At 53.1% G+C, this 19,132-nt stretch overlaps 6 protein-coding genes across 6 annotated transcripts; 3 read left to right on the plus strand and 3 right to left on the minus strand.

Annotated features, from left to right (window-relative positions):
* Positions 1 to 20: 20 nt before the first annotated feature.
* On the plus strand, positions 21 to 2,212 carry TRIVIDRAFT_79907 (uncharacterized protein; the record flags this gene model as incomplete). The annotated part of the gene is made up of 4 exons (XM_014102083.1): positions 21 to 95; positions 204 to 370; positions 500 to 821; positions 911 to 2,212. The coding sequence occupies 4 exons, from the start codon at positions 50 to 52 to the stop codon at positions 2,044 to 2,046; spliced, it is 1,671 nt and encodes a 556-aa protein (XP_013957558.1).
* A 430-nt stretch (positions 2,213 to 2,642) lies between these two features.
* On the minus strand, positions 2,643 to 4,427 carry TRIVIDRAFT_124876 (uncharacterized protein; the record flags this gene model as incomplete). The annotated part of the gene is made up of 2 exons (XM_014102084.1): positions 2,643 to 3,177; positions 3,349 to 4,427. Coding segments are annotated over 2 exons (1,614 nt in total), but the record flags the coding sequence as incomplete, so codon positions are not given.
* A 1,235-nt stretch (positions 4,428 to 5,662) lies between these two features.
* TRIVIDRAFT_212489 (uncharacterized protein) lies at positions 5,663 to 7,240 on the minus strand (the record flags this gene model as incomplete). The annotated part of the gene is made up of 3 exons (XM_014102085.1): positions 5,663 to 6,104; positions 6,176 to 7,121; positions 7,186 to 7,240. The coding sequence occupies 3 exons, from the start codon at positions 7,214 to 7,216 to the stop codon at positions 5,663 to 5,665; spliced, it is 1,419 nt and encodes a 472-aa protein (XP_013957560.1).
* Positions 7,241 to 7,559: 319 nt separating this feature from the next.
* On the minus strand, positions 7,560 to 10,141 carry TRIVIDRAFT_79905 (uncharacterized protein; the record flags this gene model as incomplete). Its single annotated transcript, XM_014102086.1, has 3 exons — positions 7,560 to 8,671; positions 8,803 to 9,676; positions 9,821 to 10,141. 3 exons carry the CDS (start codon positions 10,013 to 10,015, stop codon positions 7,728 to 7,730), a joined length of 2,013 nt encoding a protein of 670 aa, XP_013957561.1.
* A 2,432-nt stretch (positions 10,142 to 12,573) lies between these two features.
* TRIVIDRAFT_82456 (uncharacterized protein) lies at positions 12,574 to 14,524 on the plus strand (the record flags this gene model as incomplete). Its single annotated transcript, XM_014102087.1, has 1 exon — positions 12,574 to 14,524. One exon carries the CDS (start codon positions 12,589 to 12,591, stop codon positions 14,059 to 14,061), a length of 1,473 nt encoding a protein of 490 aa, XP_013957562.1.
* Positions 14,525 to 15,036: 512 nt separating this feature from the next.
* TRIVIDRAFT_37791 (uncharacterized protein) lies at positions 15,037 to 18,744 on the plus strand (the record flags this gene model as incomplete). The annotated part of the gene is made up of 2 exons (XM_014102088.1): positions 15,037 to 15,208; positions 15,380 to 18,744. 2 exons carry the CDS (start codon positions 15,037 to 15,039, stop codon positions 18,742 to 18,744), a joined length of 3,537 nt encoding a protein of 1,178 aa, XP_013957563.1.
* Positions 18,745 to 19,132: the final 388 nt, after the last annotated feature.

A 19,132-nucleotide genomic window follows, 5' to 3' on the forward strand; every position in this document is an offset into this window, starting at 1 on the left:
TCGTCAAGCGTCTGTTTTTGGCCTCTGACTCTCTCAAACCACCGCCAAAATGTCGTTCGGAGGCCAGACCCCGACCATCATCGTCCTCAAAGAAGGTAGCCAATATCCCATGGAATCCAATGCAATTTACCCCTCCGCCCACCGCTGCCCGTCCAACGCATCGAGGCCGTAGACACGACACGAGAGCTGACCCAGTCGTCCAGGCACCGACACCTCGCAGGGCAAAGGCCAGATCGTCTCCAACATCAATGCGTGTCTGGCGGTCCAGGCCACCATCAAGTCGACTCTGGGTCCCTACGGTGGTGATCTGTTGATGGTGGACCAGAATGGCAAGCAGACGATTACAAATGATGGCGCGACGGTCATGAAGGTACGGTCGAAACCCACATCACACATCACACATCACACATCGCACGTATCCCAATATACTACATACACCCTTTATTACCCTTTATCTCTTCTGTGGGTGACAACATGCCAACTAAGCGCGGTCAAATAGTTGCTCGACATCGTCCACCCCGCTGCCCGCATCCTCGTCGACATCGCACGGTCACAAGACGCTGAGGTCGGAGATGGAACCACATCCGTCGTCGTCCTGGCGGGAGAGATCCTCAAGGAGGTCAAGGAGCATGTCGAACAGGGTGTCAGCTCACAGATCATCATCAAGGGTCTGAGGAGGGCGGTGCAGATGGCCGTCAACAAGATTAAGGAGATTGCTGTCAGCACCGACGACGGCAGCCAGCGCGATACCCTCAGCAAACTGGCCGCAACCGCCATGACGAGCAAGCTGATTAAGCGAAACACTGAGTTTTTCACAAAGAGTAAGACTGCGTACCACATACTATATATACTGCATTACACGAGGCTGCGTGATGATGGATAGTGGCAAGAAACTAACAACGTGGCATAGTGGTCGTTGACGCCGTCCTATCACTCGACCAGACCGACCTGAACGAAAAGTTGATCGGCATCAAGAAGATTCCTGGCGGCTCCCTAACAGAGTCACGCTTCGTCAACGGCGTTGCCTTCAAGAAGACCTTTGCCTACGCCGGTTTCGAGCAGCAGCCCAAGTCTTTCAAGAAGCCCAAGATTGTGTGCCTCAACGTCGAGCTGGAGCTCAAGGCCGAGAAGGACAACGCCGAAGTCCGCGTTGAGCAGGTGTCAGAATACCAGGCCATCGTCGATGCCGAGTGGCAGATCATCTACCAGAAGCTCGAGGCCGTTGCCAACACGGGCGCCAAGGTTGTGCTCAGCAAGCTGCCCATTGGTGACTTGGCCACCCAGTACTTTGCCGACCGAGACATCTTCTGTGCCGGCCGTGTTGCGTCCGAGGACATGGAGCGTGTCACCCAGGCCACCGGCGCTGTCACCCAGTCGACATGCTCAGACATCCTGCCCGAGCACCTGGGAACCTGCGAGACCTTTGAGGAGAGACAGATTGGAGGCGAGAGATACAACTTCTTCGAGGGCTGTCCAGAGGCAAAGACGTGCACTCTGGTCCTGCGTGGTGGTGCCGAGCAGTTCATTGCCGAGGTTGAGCGATCGCTGCACGACGCCATCATGATTGTCAAGCGAGCCGTCAAGAACCGAACCATTGTCGGTGGTGGCGGTGCCGTCGAGATGGAGATCTCGGCCTACCTGCACCAGTTCGCCGACAAGAACATCCCCCACAAGCAGCAGGCCATCATCAAGTCCTTCGCCAAAGCCCTCGAGATCATCCCCCGACAGCTGTGCGACAACGCCGGCTTCGACGCCACCGACATCCTCAACAAGCTCCGCGTAGAGCACCGCAAGGGTAACACCTGGGCCGGTGTCGACTTCCAGAACGAGGGAACCGCCGACATGCTGGAGCGCTTCGTCTGGGAGCCTTCCCTGGTCAAGATCAACGCCCTGCAGGCCGCCACCGAGGCCAGCTGCTTGATCCTGGGCGTCGACGAGACCATCAGAAACGAGGAGAGCGCTCAGCCACAGGCACCGGGTCAGCTTCCCCCGGGTGCGGCCCAGAGGGCACTGAGAGGCAGAGGACGGGGCATGCCTCGACGGTAGATTGAGGGGCAAAAGGGTAGATAGAGGCGCATAGGAAGGGGGGGATTTAAAGCATTTTAAAAAAGGAAGAAAGAACCAACCCGGAATGGAGGTTTTGAGGATCTGTAAGATACCTAGAAATGGCCTCTATTATCTACTAGACTTTGATATGACACTTTTTCCGACGATTTTTTTTTCTTGTAATTTTCTTAGTTTCCCTTTCTTTTCTCTATTTGTTGTCTAGTTTCTTCTATAATCATAAAAAAAGGTAAACGAGAGTGTATATTTTTTTATGTGAAATCTATAAGGTATCTCATCATACCTGCTGCCGTATATACATCAACACCTCAGCATCAGCCCATATTTCCATGCACCATCATACTACTAAACTTCCCAACTACAAACTCCCACGCTATAACAAGCCCCAACTCTCAACGATGCCATAAAAAGAAAAGGGACGACATGATAAAAAAAAGAAAAATAGAAAGAGAAAAATCGTTTCATCCCGCTGGACCACCAAAGCCGACGTCGTATATGCCCCTTCCGTCTCTATGCCCTATTCTCCGCATCACTTGCGCACCGCCGGTGAGTCCATCGACCATGACGTCGTCGTCCATGACGTGGTTTGTGTGGTCGTTGGGACCGACATCATCGACGTCGTCGTCTACTGCGTCGTGCTCGATGAGCATTTCCAGGTCCGTGTCGACAGAGGGCGGGACGGTGTCGTCAGGCTGTGTGGGCACGTCTTCTGTTGCGCTAAGGAGAGCCTGAAAGTCCGGGTGCGGGTGGTAGTGCTCAAAGGCCATGTCGTGATGGGGCTGCGGGTGGTGGTGGTGGTGGTTGATGATCTGGGGGTCGATCGGCTGGTAGACGTGCGGCTCGTGCTGGTTGGGCTGGTCTTGCAGCATTGGGTTGTGGTGGTGGTGGGTTTGGTGATGGGGGTGGTGGAGCGACGGCTGCTGGTGGGTGACCTGGTGGTGGTGCAGGGCCTGTAAGTGGTGGTGGTGATGGGCGTCTGGCGGCAGGCCGTGGTGGTGATGTTGTTGGTGCTGCTGCTGTTGGTGGTGATGGAGGGCCTGGGCGGGCTGGAACGTCTGCGAGGGTGGAATGACGGAGATGTCGCTGGGGTTTGCGTACGCGCTCGGGCTGGGGCTCGTGCTCGGTGACAGTGACAGCATCGTGTCATGGCTCTGTAAAGCAAGGATCCGCCCGGTAGTGCCAATGTTGGATGGGATGGAGTGGTTCCGCGGCGGTCCGTTGCTCGGCAGGATCGGCGTTGGCGTCGGCGCAGGCGTCGCGACAGTGGTGGCCACCGGAGCAGACGTGGTAGACGCGACCGTCTTCTTGGTGCCGCCCGGGTTCGGCGTCTTGCCCAGCTCCTTGCACTCGGCACAGGCGCGGATGACGTCGCTGACCGTCTCCTTGATGCGGCTCCAGTGGTACTTTTCGGCAATGGTGGCCGTCGTCTTGTTGATGCCTCCGTGGTGCATGACGTGCACGTTGCGGGCAATCTCATACTGCCGCGCCGGGTCCGAGATGACCTCCTTGTCCTTGAGCATGAGCTTGTCGCCGTCCAGCAGCTTGTAGTGCGTGGCGGCGCTGCGCAGGCGGCTCTTCTCGGCGCGGTCCGCGCCGTTGGGATACTTGCCGTACTTGAGGTAGTACTTGATCTTGTCGAAACGCTCCTCGCTCACCAGCTCCTCGGTCTCGCCAGGGGCCAGGTCCCGGCCGTAGATGATGGCGTCGATGAAGCGGTCGGGATAGCTCTTGAGGTTTCCGCAGCCCTTGACGCGGCCGATGCGCTTGAAGCCCAGCGCATCCCAGATCTTGCACGACGCCACGTTGGTCTCGTAGACCAGGTTGAAGACGCTGTACGTGTAGCCCAGCCGCGGCGCCCAGTCGATATATGCCTCGCCCATCAGGCGGCCGGCGCCGCGGTTTCTGGACGCGTCGGTGACGAGGAAGCCGCCGTTGCACACATGGCTGCTGCGGCCGGGATAGTTGGGCCGGATGTAGAAGCTGCCCAGGCACTCCTTGGCCCAGTCCTTGCCGTCCAGCAGCTGGTCGGCGCTCTCGATGTTGCCCAGCAGCATGACGGCGCCAAAGTTCTGGAACCAGAAGTCGGCAAAGCCATCGGCGCTGAAGGGGTCCATCAGAGGGTACGTGTCGCCGCCATCAATCTCCTTGTTGATCTGCGCACACAGATAGACGACCAGCGACACGGGGATCTGATGGCGCGATGCAAAGGGCACAATCGTCGCCACGGTCTGGCGGTCCCTCAGCGTCACCTGGCGAGGCACAATGTCCGGCGGCAGAATCGGGTTGTTCGGGTCCGGAAACGGCGGCTGGCCGGAGACCCGATGGATTGTGGGGCTGGCCGGGTCATCGACGGCGGCCGGCATCGTTTGGGCTGAGCCGGATGATGGCGAGGAGAGTAGCGTGTGCGTTCTAAGGGGGGGTGAGAGAAAGGAAACCGTTGGTTACCCAGAGATGCTCTGTGCATGCCGGATTTGATAATCAGCCACAGGCCCGCTTAAACAACTCCCGGTGAGGGAATCATGGCCCTTCACCCATGGGGTACGTCATCTGGCCAAGGGAAGAGGGAGAGGAAATGCAGAAAAGCAGAGGGATTGGAGCGGGTGACGCCAATTGGGCATAGTCCAGACGGCCAGAGAGAAGGGGGGATGGAAGGGTAAAAAGAGAGTAGTAGTACATACCATGGGTAAAAGAAGACCATTAAGGACAGTAACGGCACCTCCAAAATAGGAAACAGCCCGGAAAATTTTCCCTGCAGCAGCAGGAAAAAAAAAAGATAAAAAGAAATCCCCCCAAACAGATCCCCCAACCAAGAGCCGTGCAGAGCCCCTACAGGCTGCAGGCGGGAGATATAGAAAAGCAAAGAAGGATAAGCAGGAGGAAAAAAGGCGACTAGGACTTTTTTCTTTTCTGTCAGCTCAATTGAAGCGCGGCAAAAAAAAAAGACCAACAAAAAAAGCCCCCAAAATTCAAATAAAGAAAAAAAAAACCCTTCCAACTTTTTTTCTTTATTTGGCTCCCGCCCCCCCGAAAAAAAAAAAAAGGTTAGTTTCTAGGCCACTCGATTCATTAATGCAAGCCCGTTTGGTGCGTCTGATTGCGGCGGCTGGATTTTGTTTTGCGCGCTGCTGGCCTTTTTTCGCGCCCGGTTCTGTGCTGAAAAGTTCGTCGTGCGACGTTCTGCTCGGACCAAAGAGTGAGAAGCACAGGTAGGTGGTAGTGAGAGAGCGGCTTTTTTGCCTCTGCCCCCCCGGCTTTTGCGGTTAGGCGTGGCGTGACCTTGAGGACTTTTGGTTTGCGTTGTGTGTCGGCGACTTAAAAGGTAGCGGTACCTTATCGTACCGGCTGCGGAATGACGGTTTCTCCGCCACTGGACCCGTCGCCTCTAGGGTAAGCTGGAGATGCTCTCAACTCCATACTACCGTCAACCAGCCTCGCATTGTTGTGGATGTTGAAGAGAGATATGGCTAGTCAATTCAAGCGGAAATAATTCATCTCGTTTGCGTCATGCCCATATACATCTATTATACAATGTTTTTTTTATGTCCCTCCCTCTCTTCCCCCTTTTCCATCCATCTAATGGCTCTTGTACATAGGTATTTTATACACTTCCTCGCACAGCTTGCTCAATCTTGGCAGCATCCTCCTTCAGACTCTTGAGCTGCGCTTCGATGCTACCCAGGCGCACACCCAGTGTCTCCTTGGAGGGCGCTGCCTGCTCTGTTGACGCCTCAGCTGCAACTGTCTCTCCCATCATGTTGACCAAGTCATCCTCGGTCACCTCCTCCTGCTGCTCTCCCAGGTATTGGGACCGCAACAGCTTCATCTCCTCATCCGTAAATCCCTGAATGTTGGCCTGCATCCGGCCCATGACCTCCTTTCTCTTGAGGACGGCGGCTTGCACTTCCTTCCTCATGTGGCGGCTGAGTTCTGGCGAGGTACTCCATGAGATGTTGCCGCTAGAGGCGTCTTGTAGTCGTCGCTTTTGACCAGCTTCTCCGGCTCGACCAAGCACTCCAGCAACCAAAGCCATGGAACGGAGACTAAGAGAAGAAAAACGGTTAGCAAATAGAACCGACGTGATGGAATTGGGAATTGATAGAGCCCAGCTCACCTGTCATCGTTTGCCGGGATCGTATACGTGACCCATGAAGGATCAGTGTTTGTGTCAATGACTCCAATCGTGGGAATGTTCTTCAAGCCACACTCGTACAACAGCGTATAGTTCTCCAGCGGGTTGAGGCAAACTACCAGATCTGGCAGCAGTGGTCTCGCCGTGCCCTTGAACATGTCGAATCCATCAAGTTCCTTGTCCAGGTGGTCCACCACCTTCATACCCTGGGTCCTAAGGATGACGTCTCGGTTTGTTATAGAGCCGGGAATCCACTTTGTGAACAGATGGTAGGCACCTGCCAGCTCAGATGCCTTTGTGACAATCTCCATCTGGCCCTTGCGGGTACCAACAAAGAGAATGATGCCACCGCGGTAGGCCACCTCCTCAACCACTCGGGCCGCCCGTCGAAGATGCGCCGCAGTTGTCTCGAGGGAAATGATGTGAATTCCCTGTCGCACTCCGTATATGTATCGAGAGTTGGCCGGATTCCATAGTGAAGTGTTGTGGCCCATGTGTGTCTGCGACGCCATCAACAGCTCCAGCGTAACGTCCTCCGGCCGGGGTGGATTGCTAATGATCTCCGTGGGGACATAGCGCTTCTCGAGTTTTGAGCCAAGGCTCCTTGTGTTCTTCTGAATCCGCTGGAATTCGGCATACTGCTGAGCGGGGGTCAAAGTCTGCTTGCCCCTCTGGTGCGGCTTGGTCCATGCAGCTCCGTGGTGCTCCTGCGAAGAGTTGGCTCCGAGCGTCATGATGACTTCTTCGACAATCTTCTGCTTCTTCTTGGCCGATGACACAATCTTGGGAGGAGCGGCGGCTGCCTGAGGAGCCGGCCACGCCTGAGCCGGGCCATTGGAGGTCGAGGTTGAAGCTGTCGCCGTCTTGACTTCGGTCGAGAGTTGTCGCAGAACGGCTCGTGGCAGGGGAGACGCCAATGCGCGGCGGCCTAGATTTGATAAGCATCCTGCGTCTCCCATCTTCGTCTTCGTCTTCGTCTCCAATTGACTTACCATGCCGCACAGCGGCGCTCTGAACATTCATGGCGGCTTTCGTCTTGCTCCTGCTGCCGTCCGACTTGCTCGCATCAGTCCAAAATTTGGATCACGCCGGTATGGATGGGGTCTTGACGGCGGTGCATATTTTCCGGTTCCGCTGGGCAAACCGCCGCTAGAATTTTAGAGCGCCTACGCTGTAGGTAGTCAAGTAGTACTGCAGCTGTGTGAGCAAAATGACCCCGCCATCAATTTGCCAGCCCAGCACAAACTACCCCACGTCGGCTGAGGCTTGTGATTGACACGCCATCTTGCATACGCTCAGCTGTGCTAAGCACGTTAAATGGAGTCTGACATGGCATGCACGAGACTTGATGGCATGATGGTGAGTTGCGAGAAAACAAATTGAGATTTGATACAACAGAAGACAAAGTAAAAAGCCCTAAATCTATGACGACTTGTCTGTGCTTGAGAAATCTACAGTTACCAATGCCAACCAACTTTTTCTTCGTAAGGTCATTATGGAAAAAAATCCCACAAAGGGGACGCACTGCTCTCTTTTACCGGCTAGTCGCTCTGGCAATAGTAAACACACCGATTATAACCACCGCAAGGGTAACAATGGCTCCGGGCAGCAACAGGTCGTTGGGTACGCCAGCAATAATCTGCTCCTGGTGGACAATAGTCCTTGTCCTCCGTGACCGGCGCGTGGGCCGCTCCTCCTCCTCCTCGGATTCTTCTTCCTCGCTCTCTGACTCTTCCTCTTCGTAGGCCCTTCGTCGTTCACGAAGGCCGGTGGATGACGAAACTGGGGTTGGGATCGTGTCCAACGAGGGCGCTGAGGGCGGCTTCTCTGAGTCATGCACAAAGAGATCGACCTTCTCGAGATGCGCCTGGCGGGCGAGGAGGATGGCCTCCAGGAGATCGTTATCGGTGGTGATGGACACGGTGTCACCTTCGTTATCCATGTAGCTGAGAGCAAACCCAGCACCGTCGATTCTGCCCTCCAAGACATCCGGCATGCCTCCGATGCTCTCAATCTCATTTCCTAGCTTGGCTGCAACGGCATGCACAAACGCCTCTATGCCTTGCGATGCAACCACTTGCAGCCGGTGAACACGTCCCGAAGGTGCCTTGAATTTGAAGGCAAACGGAACATCGCCAGTCGTAACCTCCGGGGCGATGGAATGAGGAGGCGAGTCCAGTCCGATGTGCGACGCAGAGTCGTTGGGAGCGACGCTGTCTCCAAGGCGGTTCGCCTCGGGCGACATCATGCGAGACCCGTGGTGAGCGTGGTGGTGGCTATGGCTGCCGTCGCCAGATACCATCGACTCCGTCTCGTGGTCGATGGAGAGCCAAAACTTGTTCCACGCCGGGCCTTCACCATTGTCACTCGACATGGTGTTAATTTGCTCCAGCGTAGCATAAGTCAGCTTGAGCACATCCACCATTCCCACGATCTCGCCGCCATCGTTCATGACGGGAAGGTTGAGATAATGGCCATCTGGAATATGAGTGTTAGGCACATATTTGACCATGTTTTTATGCTTCTTGGGCACGCGAAAAACGGGATAGCCATAAAGCTAGGATGAGAGCAGTAAAGGTGAGGAGGAAAGGGAAATTGGAGGTGCTTACCATGCATCTTTCGTAAGGCAGCCTGAATGGTCATATCCATTGGGGCAAAATCGGGGTGAGGGGTCATGACACGCACGACGCTGCAATTGGCCGGGTCGAGCCCTGGAGCAATGACACGAAGAACGACGTCCTTGCTAGTAAAAATGCCCGTAATGGCACCCTGGTCCTGCACGAGCACCGCAGTGGTGTGGTTTTCCTTCATCATGGCCGCAGCCTCTTTGACCGAGGTCCGGACGCTCACCGTGGTCGGCGGGATGCCGTTCAACACAGATTCGAGTGTGGGCCCAGACATCTTGGATCGAAGAGCCTCCACATACTGGATAATCTGCTGCGGCTGGCTGGCGCCCAACTCGGACTGCACTCCCTCGAGGGCGTCATACAGTTTCCTCGAGGAAGAGTATGCGCGCTCCAGCTTCTCCATGGCGTCATAGAAGCACTTTGTGATATCCAGCACACCCGAGATATCCTGGTTCTCGTCCATGACGGGCAGGTGGCGGAAACCCTTGCGAACCATCAGGTCCAACGCATCCGTCGCGCTCGTGTCGGTCCTGGCACAGAGGGGGTTCTTGGTCATGATTTCAGCAATCGTGACGTTGGCAGCCTTGAGCCCAGCTCCGACCACACGAAACGCAAGATCCTTGGCCGTAAAGATACCAGCAATCCGGTCCTCATCGTCGGTGACCAGCACGCAGTCCTCCCTCTTCGCAGCCATCAGCTGAGCAGCCTCGGAGACGGTGGTGGCAGGCTTGATCTGGAGGGCCTGGCTGGGCTTGAGGGCAAGCACAGTTCCAGGAGGGGCTCTGCGAATCTGTCGTGACCGGCCCGTGAGAGTCTTCTTCTTGGAGAGGTCGCTCTCCAGCTTCCTGCGGATCGCCTACATTATGCGCGCGTTAGCCACTACAACTGAGGGGTGGTGAACACTGTGGTGAATAGCTTTCTTCAAACTCCCCCCTCCTTCCCCCCAAACTACTCCCCACCTGACTCGAGTGCAAAAGCTGCGATAGACGCCATCACGTACCTCATCGCGCTTAGATTGTTTCTGTCTGCTCGCGCTGAGACTGGCAGAGCTGGACTCGTTTGGCTGCTGCTGGTCTAGAACAGGGCGAGGGATGCCGGAAGTCGCAATAGCAGGGCCGGCATTGTTGAACGGCGTGGTGCTTCGGGGTTGATTTCGGCTGGGATTGTTCCCTCTGGAAGCGTTGACCATCGACATGGCTGCGGTCCGCGACAAGGCGTCAGGAAATGCGGGCGAAAAAGAAGCGTCGTCTTGAACAGAGAGAGGAAAAAAGTCAAACCGGATTTCAATTCCTTGAAATCAGTTTTCCGGAGTCAGCCAGAGGGCAGCCAATGACAGTGGAGGAGGGATTTTCAAGGGTGACGAAATGAAGTCGAAAGGTCGGTCACCAGATATTGAGCCCTGGCCAGGATCCCCCCGGCACTTTTTTTTTTCTTGCTCAGCCGACGAACCCTTAGGTTGGCGCAGTGAATGGCATTGGCCAGCGGGCGGGTTACAGGCGGCTTATAGGCCTATGGCGCCCCGAGGCAGGCGACACACAACCCGGAAACTCCCATCGTGGGCCACTGAAGAGGGAAAAAAGCGCAGCATGAATCGACCTAGTGCTGCAGGTGCTAAACATCTAGCGGCGCTCGTTCGTGAGTGCCCCATTGATGGGTGAAATTTAACTGGAGAGGTCGAATGGGGGTGCATTGCAGAGCCTAGATATGATATCAATGTAGGCACCTGCATTGATGGTATTGAATTTGATAGTAGGTAGTAGTAGCAGGCACTAATCATGATCCTTGAAGCACATCCATACGTACTTGGGAGCACTGGGAGTCCATCTGGCGGCTGAGGCGGGAGAAGATGGCTGACGGTCTTTATCAAGGGCTGGGCAGAAAGGGTGATGAATGTCTAGCACAGTTTCTGATTTATTTCTCGCCAAGCTGCATGTCTCGTTCTGCAAATACTGTATGGGCACATGTCAGACGCTGTCTCTGGTTTCCGAATGCGTACTCCCGTGATGTGTCAAGATGCCTAAAGCGTCAGCTCCCAAATGATACGACATCTTCCCTCTGCTGCCTAGTGCTTGTCTCTCTGTTCCTTCACATCTTAAACATCATTCAAGCTTTGTGGAGTCATTGTGTCTTTTCTTCTTCCCGTGACGATGCCGTGGGCAAGCTGAGATGGAAGCTAGGCCTACTGTAGCTCAAAGACCAGGATACTCCATTTTTATGTAGGTGAGGCCTGCAGCTAGAATGCAGCAACCTGGGCGCCGTCGATGCTATGCTCTAGCAGCTTTTCTCCGTCATCCAGGCTCTCTGCAATGTCCCAGCATGTTGGGAGCGGCGCCATGTACGGAGTAGTCGTATTACTACTGCTAGCTACTCCTTGGTCCGTCGCCCAGGCAAGGCTCCGGCGTGAACAAGCGGGGAAGCCCCCAGGATGGAATGCATCGTATCATCAGCATCTTGCATGTGCAGTAGCTGGTCCATCTTGTCAAGTCCAATCCATGAGCCGGCAGTGGCTCAACAGTGGCGTGTTCCAGCCAGCCACTCGCTCCGTCCCGCCCGAACGGCGTTGCCGTTTCCATCGTTCTTCAATGTTGATGGTCCCAAATGGATGGCCGCTACGCCGTCTTAGTGGCTTGCTCAATGATAATATTTACTCCTTCAGCCGCGGCCGATTCATGGACTTGGACCGCTCGAGGTGGCCCTCATTTAACATGGCCCATTGATTGGCCTCAGCTTGTTTGTTATTGCTGAGCACCAAACTCCGAGCGAGATTGCCCCCGGCGAGTAATTTCCGCTTTGGGCAGCCTTGGTGACGTCGATAAATATTACTATAAAAAGCTATAGCGCTTAGCAGCGATCTCATCCAATGTTATGGGTACAATCTGCGTTGCCATGGCGCGCGTCAGCTGCTATCAAGGCAAGGTAGTAGTCATAGGGCCCAGAAGCAATAAGCCGTTTTAATGAGAAAAGACAGGGTACGAGGTATCGGTACATGTCTGAAGCAATAGTGCGGGCGGATTGCATGTGCTCGGCGACAAAACAAGCACGGCCTCACTGGGAAAAAAACAATTGGTGCTTGCTTGGCAGAGCGTTGGTAGATGATGCCCATGTTGTGCGCTTGTACTTGTACATCCAAGGGATGCATGGGTGCGAAAACACAGACACTCTGGCCAAGATATCGATCTCGGCGTGAAACATGGCGTCCCTCGAAGCCTCCTGCTAAGGGGAATCAATCTGGCGCCGTCGTCATAGACGCTGATGTGGCATGCTGGAGTTATGCTCTAGCACTGCATACGAGTATGCCTTTTGGTTTTTCACAAGCAGTAATAATGCGTTCCTTCATATGCACCAATCTCACGTTCATACGGTAAGCGAGAGATGTGTACATGTACCTAGGTATGGAGTGCTCTGCAAGGTTTGGCGACATGGACACGAGCATGGGAAGCCAGTAGCAGGCGGACAACTCATCCCATCGTCGCCCAACTGCGGACCGCGCGAATCAACACGGCATCGCCACAAAAGCTCTTTGTTCCTGGACTTGTCTTAATATTGCCGGGCTGTTTTAAGCTGCCACATCTAGTCTGATAGACGCGGGCTATTGGTGGAGCCGTTTGCGCTGGCGCGTTGCCGTGGCGACGACATCCCATCCCATACTTGAGCTCCTGGGAACCATTACTGCAGCTCAGCTGGCCCTTGAACTTGGATCTGGAATCCATTCATTCTTCACCAACTTCACCGTTTGTCACTGGAGCATTTTGCTTTTGGTATCGTATCATGTTTGATGAAATGCGACAGCAAGCCGAGCCGAGCCTCTCAGCTGCTACAGGCACAACCTGCCCAAGCGCCTTTCCAAGCGACAAGCCATTGAACGCTATACCCATGCAGACTTCGCACTATATGAACATGAACAATATGAAGTATGAATCAGCTAAGTTACCAGGGCGCATTGAAAATGTTACTGCTGATGATTGGATGCCTCACCCTATGACAAAGCTAGAAGGATCACAGATGAGACCCGTAGCCGGCAGCGGTTATGCTGCTCAGCCGTCGCAACCTCGGCTCACGCACAATTACGGCGCGCAGAATTCTCCTGCTGATCGCCCTAATCGGCATCGTCGCACCGAGTCAGCTGCCAGCATCGCGAGCGCGGCTAGCATCGCCGATATCAACATCGATGAGACGCGAACCGAGACGGGAGTAACTGTCGAAGAGATTGCACAGTACATCCAGGGACCCGAGACGACAGACGGCAAATGGACTTGTCTGTTCGACGACTGCGGGAAGCAGTTTGGTCGCAAAGAGAACATCAAGTCCCACGTCCAGACACATCTCAACGACCGCCAGTATCAGTGCCCGGCTTGCATGAAGTGCTTTGTTCGACAACACGACCTCAAGAGACACGCCAAGATACACACTGGAATCAAGCCGTACCCTTGCGACTGCGGCAACAAATTTGCGCGACATGATGCTCTCACGAGGCACCGCCAGCGGGGTATGTGCGTCGGCGCCTTTGATGGCATTGTGAGGAAGAGCGTAAAGCGCGGACGACCCAAGAAGAACCGTCCGGAAATGGACGCGCGCCTTGAGAAATCCGCCAAAACCAGGAAGAAGAACATGTCCATCAGCTCCATCTCTTCGTTTTCGGGCTATTCGGATATCTCCAACGTCAACTCTCCCGATTATGAACTCGATGTATTGAACGAGGTGCTGGATATGGGTATTGAGGGCGAGGCTGAACCGTTGCGCTCGGTCTCATCGGCGCCGATGCCCAACCTGCCCAGTCCACCAGTCAACAACAGCAACAACAACAGCAGCAAGGCTGTCGCATCTCCTTCAGAAGCCAGTGTGAACTCATATGTATCCCCGGAAGCAATCATGGAGAGGGTCTCACATCCTTCTTCTCCCGGAAAGAGCACACCAGGCCACTACAACACGCCACCCGGTCTCTCTCAGTCATCGTCGTCGCCGCCGTCCTCTCATTTCTTCGAGCTGGATCCCGCCACATCAACAACACCGGATGAAGTCGTCAGCTTCCCTGCCGGCGGTATGATGATGAGCTTGACATCCATGGGTCCACCTTTGCCCCTGAGCATCAGCGAACAGGAAGACGATCTACTTCGCCAATTCACCAACGACGATAGCTTCATACCGCTAGATCGTGACCAGAGCCTGATGATGATGCCTAAATTCGACGAGTTCAACGGCGTACCCGTCAGCATGCTCAACGACAACGGCTACTACTTCTGATGAGCTGCTTGATGCGACCAATAACTTAATTGCGCCATGATATATTCCGAACTTGTCTTATATATGTCGAGTCGATTTACGATGACGCCTTAATCTGAACCGGGTCTAATGATCGGGATAATGTTTCTTCTTTTCCTTGCGTTATAAGGTTTCTTTCTGACATCCCCATGGCCCTTATCTGCTGTATAAACCACAGCTCGCCATGTTGGAAATCTGATGTCAGTTCAATTGTACAATACGGGGGAGGAATGGGATTGGGGATTAAAATGGGATTGTGGTTTTTTCCTTTGTTCAGTTCCTTTGTCTGGATATGCAGTCATGTTACAACGTGTTGATGTTTGGAAACGAGGCTTCTCCACGGGAATCCGCCACCGGGTCCCTCTTTGGCTATTTGTTCGGAGTTTTGAGGATATTGCCTGGGCACACTAGAGTACGAATGAGAGCCTGAATATGTGGAAGCGCCATGATTGTCTATTTCCCCTGTGATGTTGATTCGACACAACCGTCTCTCCCATTGCCCATCGGGCTTTCGTGCCCGCGTTTTATACGCAGCCTGCGGATTGCTGATCGTGTGAGAAGAGCCGAACCGTCCCCTTCGCCGTATTCGCCGTATCTAGAGCAAGATGATTTCGTGACTTCACCTGGTAGAATATGATTGGGGTATTGCGCTGTCGTACGTTCATGAAATAGATTAAATGCAGTGCGTGTTTGGTTTTTTTCTGCCGGCGGTGTGATGCCAATGACGTCTCGACAGTTGGACAGATTCTGGCAGATAAGCTTCGTTGCCTCTGCACTTGAGCCTCCCCGCCCTCAGTTTTCCATCCTTTTTTTTTTTTCGCCAGCTTCACTCTAGGCCATAGGCCGTGATCGCTGGAATTGTGGCGCCATTTAATCATTCGATATTGCATTCATCTCTCATATTTAGCGTTTAGTTTATTCTTTTATCCCCCCCGTTGATACATTCATTGTTCGAAAATGCTGACGCCCACCGTTGCCTACCGATACCGCTGGCTTTACGCCATCGGAAACACGCCTGCTACGAATTTGGCTCGAAGCGTTCCCCACGGTCAGGATGCAAGCTTACTGTCACTTGGCTGCGGTGACTTGAGGAATGTTTTGTACACTTCCTATGTTCAGCAAGGGCTTCGTGAGTTCAAGACTGCCCTTGGAATCAAGTTGCGCCTAGACTGACAGTCTCGTCGTCTTTAGCTGACAGAAAACTGGACTTCACATGCTGTGATATTGACGAAAATATCATTGGTTGGTCTAAAAATGCCAGCGTTACACGTGCCTGGTGCTAATCTTGATCACTTGGTAGCACGGAACCTGGTACTTCTGACCATGATATTGGCTGATGGAGAAGTTATCAGCAACGAGGCCCTCTGGGACATATACTACCACATGTACTTGGACGAACAGACCACAGAACTTGTTGCCAGCCATGCCCAAACGATTATTCCCATGCTGGAATCGCTTGATTCGTTTACCAGAGGCCCATATGGGTCGGTTATCAGGTTTTGCGATGAAGATACCCTGCATGATGTCCGCCACGCTCTTCAGCGAATTCTTGACGCGGCAAGAAAAGATGATAGAGACAAGCAAGCTACTAGGCTATCTGAGAGTCTCAAATTGTCTAAAAAAATGACGGAGGAAGGCTCTATGATCCTGACAGGGTTGCGATCAGCTGCCCCTCTCGCTCTAACGTCCAAGTTTGCCTTGCCTGAGAATTTCCGACACTACTGGAAAACGGGAATCACGATGATTGAAGGGAAAACTGCCGAGATACTGAATCCTATGGTGGCTGGCCTGTTATCCGACTGGGAACTTTTTCACTATGGCAACGATCCCCTGCTCAGCTTCCATCTTGCGACTGCATTCGCAGATTTGCCAGACAATTCTCCCTTGAAGCCTGGTATCGATGACGAGAAATACAAAGTTGCTGCAGCTGCTAGGATACAATTCTTTGCATGGGTTGATGCCTTCAGAAGCCTGAAGAACAACATGTGTGTTCGCCTTGTCATTTCAGATGCCTTCGCATTCAGCCATACCCTCCAACATTCTGATACGGCCGACCAAGTATCGGCGAACTGGTACAGGCGTCTGTGGGACTCGAAGGTCCTCTGCTTGGACGAGGCGTCGTATGGACATGGTGGCAGTGCGCCGACCAAATTCGATGCAATCGACACCTCCAACTTGTCGGATCACTTTGAAGTCTTGAACATTCTCGTATCCACATCGCCTCTACTAAAAAATGAACCGTGGGCAACACTGTTTACCGAGCAGCTCTTGGACAACCGCAAATCCGGGAAAGAGTCTCTTGACCATGTGTTGCACGGCCCATCGTCTACAGTGTCTCTTTTACTGGGCCTTACCCCTTTGCATTGCTGGACAAATGCAAAGGCTGAATCTCACGTAGATGAGATTTTTATATCAGCGATGGTCCAAACTGGAGGCACAACTCAGTCTCAGTTTCATGTTCGTCTGGCATGGAAGCGTGACGACCAGCTTGGTGGCTATGGCATAGAACGACCCAAGATACAGATGAAAGCCAAAGACATCACTGAGATTCTATTTGAGATGTATTTGGACATGTTTACAAACGAGATGGACTCAGAGTCCCGTTATTTCAGTGGGAGGGAGGCGACCAATTATCCCCGTTTCCATCGTGGGGGGTTCACTGCCTTGCTCAAAGCCATCCAGGCACGGGTGAAAACCGATTGGGACTCAGTGCTCGGCGATTTGCTAAGGAGAATCGAAGAACAGCGACGGGCTCTCCCCATGGTAGCAAAACAGGCACAAGGCTTTCGCCTACAGCTATCTCTCTCCAACCTTTGGAGTAATGACGACAAGGTTGATGGGGCTGTAGCAACGATACCTCGTCATGGGCCTCTTAGTGGATGGAATCATCTCCCGCCCATGGTTGCCATCACTCTACTTGTTCCTCGAAACACAATCGACTTACTCTATGGTGAACCTCACCCGTTAAGTCCAATTCCAACATTTGTAGGCGCATTGAAGGCTAGCCGCCATTATTCATCACTCGCTGAGACACTCTACGTGTTCGATGATGTTCATATTGTTTTTGGCCGAGTGACGAAAACCGGCGACATGGCCTCAGGAGATGCAATCGTGAGCATAGAAGAAGATGAGCTCTGTTGGTTAGGAGAATCGGCATTGGTAGCAACCTTTTTGGTGCCTACAGCTGTGCTGGTGCAAGAGCCAATGATAGACATGGTTGGCCTGGACTTGACCATGGCTACTCCTAGTACCGCCCTTATAAGAACAAGAACAGTACTGGGTGAGAGTACAGTCTATGAAACTACATTGTCAAACTCCACCAGAGTGTTTATAACCAAGCTTATGCCGGGGACGACAGCGCACAAGGTAACGAGCAGTGGCGTAAGGCCCTTGAAAGATGATGTTACCCAGGTGGATAACGGAGGGCCAATGACATTGATGGCCGAATTACCCTCGGATAAAAAAGCCATCGAATCTTTAACTGCGCATATGCAGATTTCCTCTGAGAGGGGCCAAAAACTGTTGCAGAATAAGGCCCCTATCGAACTGCAGCAGAACGACCCCTTCACCATCAATATCGTGTTTGGCAAAAAAGAGTTGATATGCCCGCTCAAATATCCTGTTCCTGTGACGAGCATTGGCAGCAAAACTCGCATTGCTCGCAAGTCTGGATATATCGAGGTGATTGCCCCTCTGGCAGACCCGAAGCAGAGCGAGGTCCTGGCAGATTTTGTTTCCCCGACTGTGCTTGCTCCTCGCGGTCTCCCTGTGGCTGTTAGTCTGCCACATATTAACCTTGATAGGCTTCCTGTTGTTGATCTGAAAGAAAAGGCGCGCTTGTCATGGCTGACAACGCTGACATCTCTGCAATTCTCTGTGAAAGAGAGGCAGCTAAGAGATGGGGTGGATATATCGGGAATTGCAAACGACGTGCGCGTCAATTTCAAAGAATCTCTATTTACCATATTCATGGTTTCTTCTGGCGTACAAGGAAGTCAGACAGGCCTAATATTTATCAAGCATCCGCAAAAGGGCGGCATCCAGGCAGTTATTCTAGTATCGGCTCTACGGTTGGATGGTGACCCGGGATCGGTGGTGCTGGACGCCGCCATCATCCCCTTTACACTGAAAATGCTGGAATCGGAGACCTTGAGGACGTTCTTGTACGAACTGGACCCTCTTGGGGGTTGCACAGTGATAGTCGATGATGAAGAGCTGGTTCTTTGGAAGAAGACCATACCATCTTTCGTCGAGCGATGCCGAACTTGGAACCATCTCCCAAGTTGCGAATACACAAAGAAGGGCGCAACTGTACCGCTGAGCCTTGAACATGGGCAGCAATGGCTTTGCTCATGCGGCAATGGACAACTACCGAACGATTTTATTGCTTTACCTTTGTGGGACAAGGCGGCAGACTACGCGGTGCGGATTGCAATCAGCCCAATATACCCTGTCCCTTTTGTTGAACCGGTTATCAATGAGAAGGAGTTTGTGGTGAAGGAATCGGCAGACGGAGTTGAGCAATGTAACACATGTGGCAAGTCTGAGAAGTCGGACGGGCTGAAGCTGAAGAAATGCAAGGGGTGTATGAAGATCAGTTACTGCTCGACAGAGTGTCAAAAGGCAGACTGGAAGCAGCACAAAAGGGAGTGCGTACGTGGATAGATGGGTAGTATAGTGCAAAGAGAACCAGTGTATGCGGCGTAGAACGACACCTTGCTGAGTTCTCATATACCTACCTATTTCTTCTGTTTTTGATGAAATAGGGTCAGAGGTGCACTGGTGATGCTGTTACACGGCGGGGAGCAAAAGGGGTTGCCATTGATAGGGAGTTGAGATGACAATGCCCTCTTTTTTGGTGGGGGAGTACCAGGATGAAGGGCCAAAGCTATGTACCGATGTATTTACCAATTGTGCAGCCATCTATCTATCCAGATGCAATATTCCACTAGTAAAATTACTCGCATTCTTTTTCTTATTCTTCAACTTTCATGTGAATTCATCAACTCCCTATTACAAGTACACACCGTGTCAAAAGAGTGGGCTACCGCAA

Source organism: Trichoderma virens (assembly GCF_000170995.1).
Source record: "Trichoderma virens Gv29-8 chromosome Unknown TRIVIscaffold_5, whole genome shotgun sequence".
NCBI classification, from domain to species: Eukaryota; Fungi; Ascomycota; class Sordariomycetes; order Hypocreales; family Hypocreaceae; genus Trichoderma; species Trichoderma virens.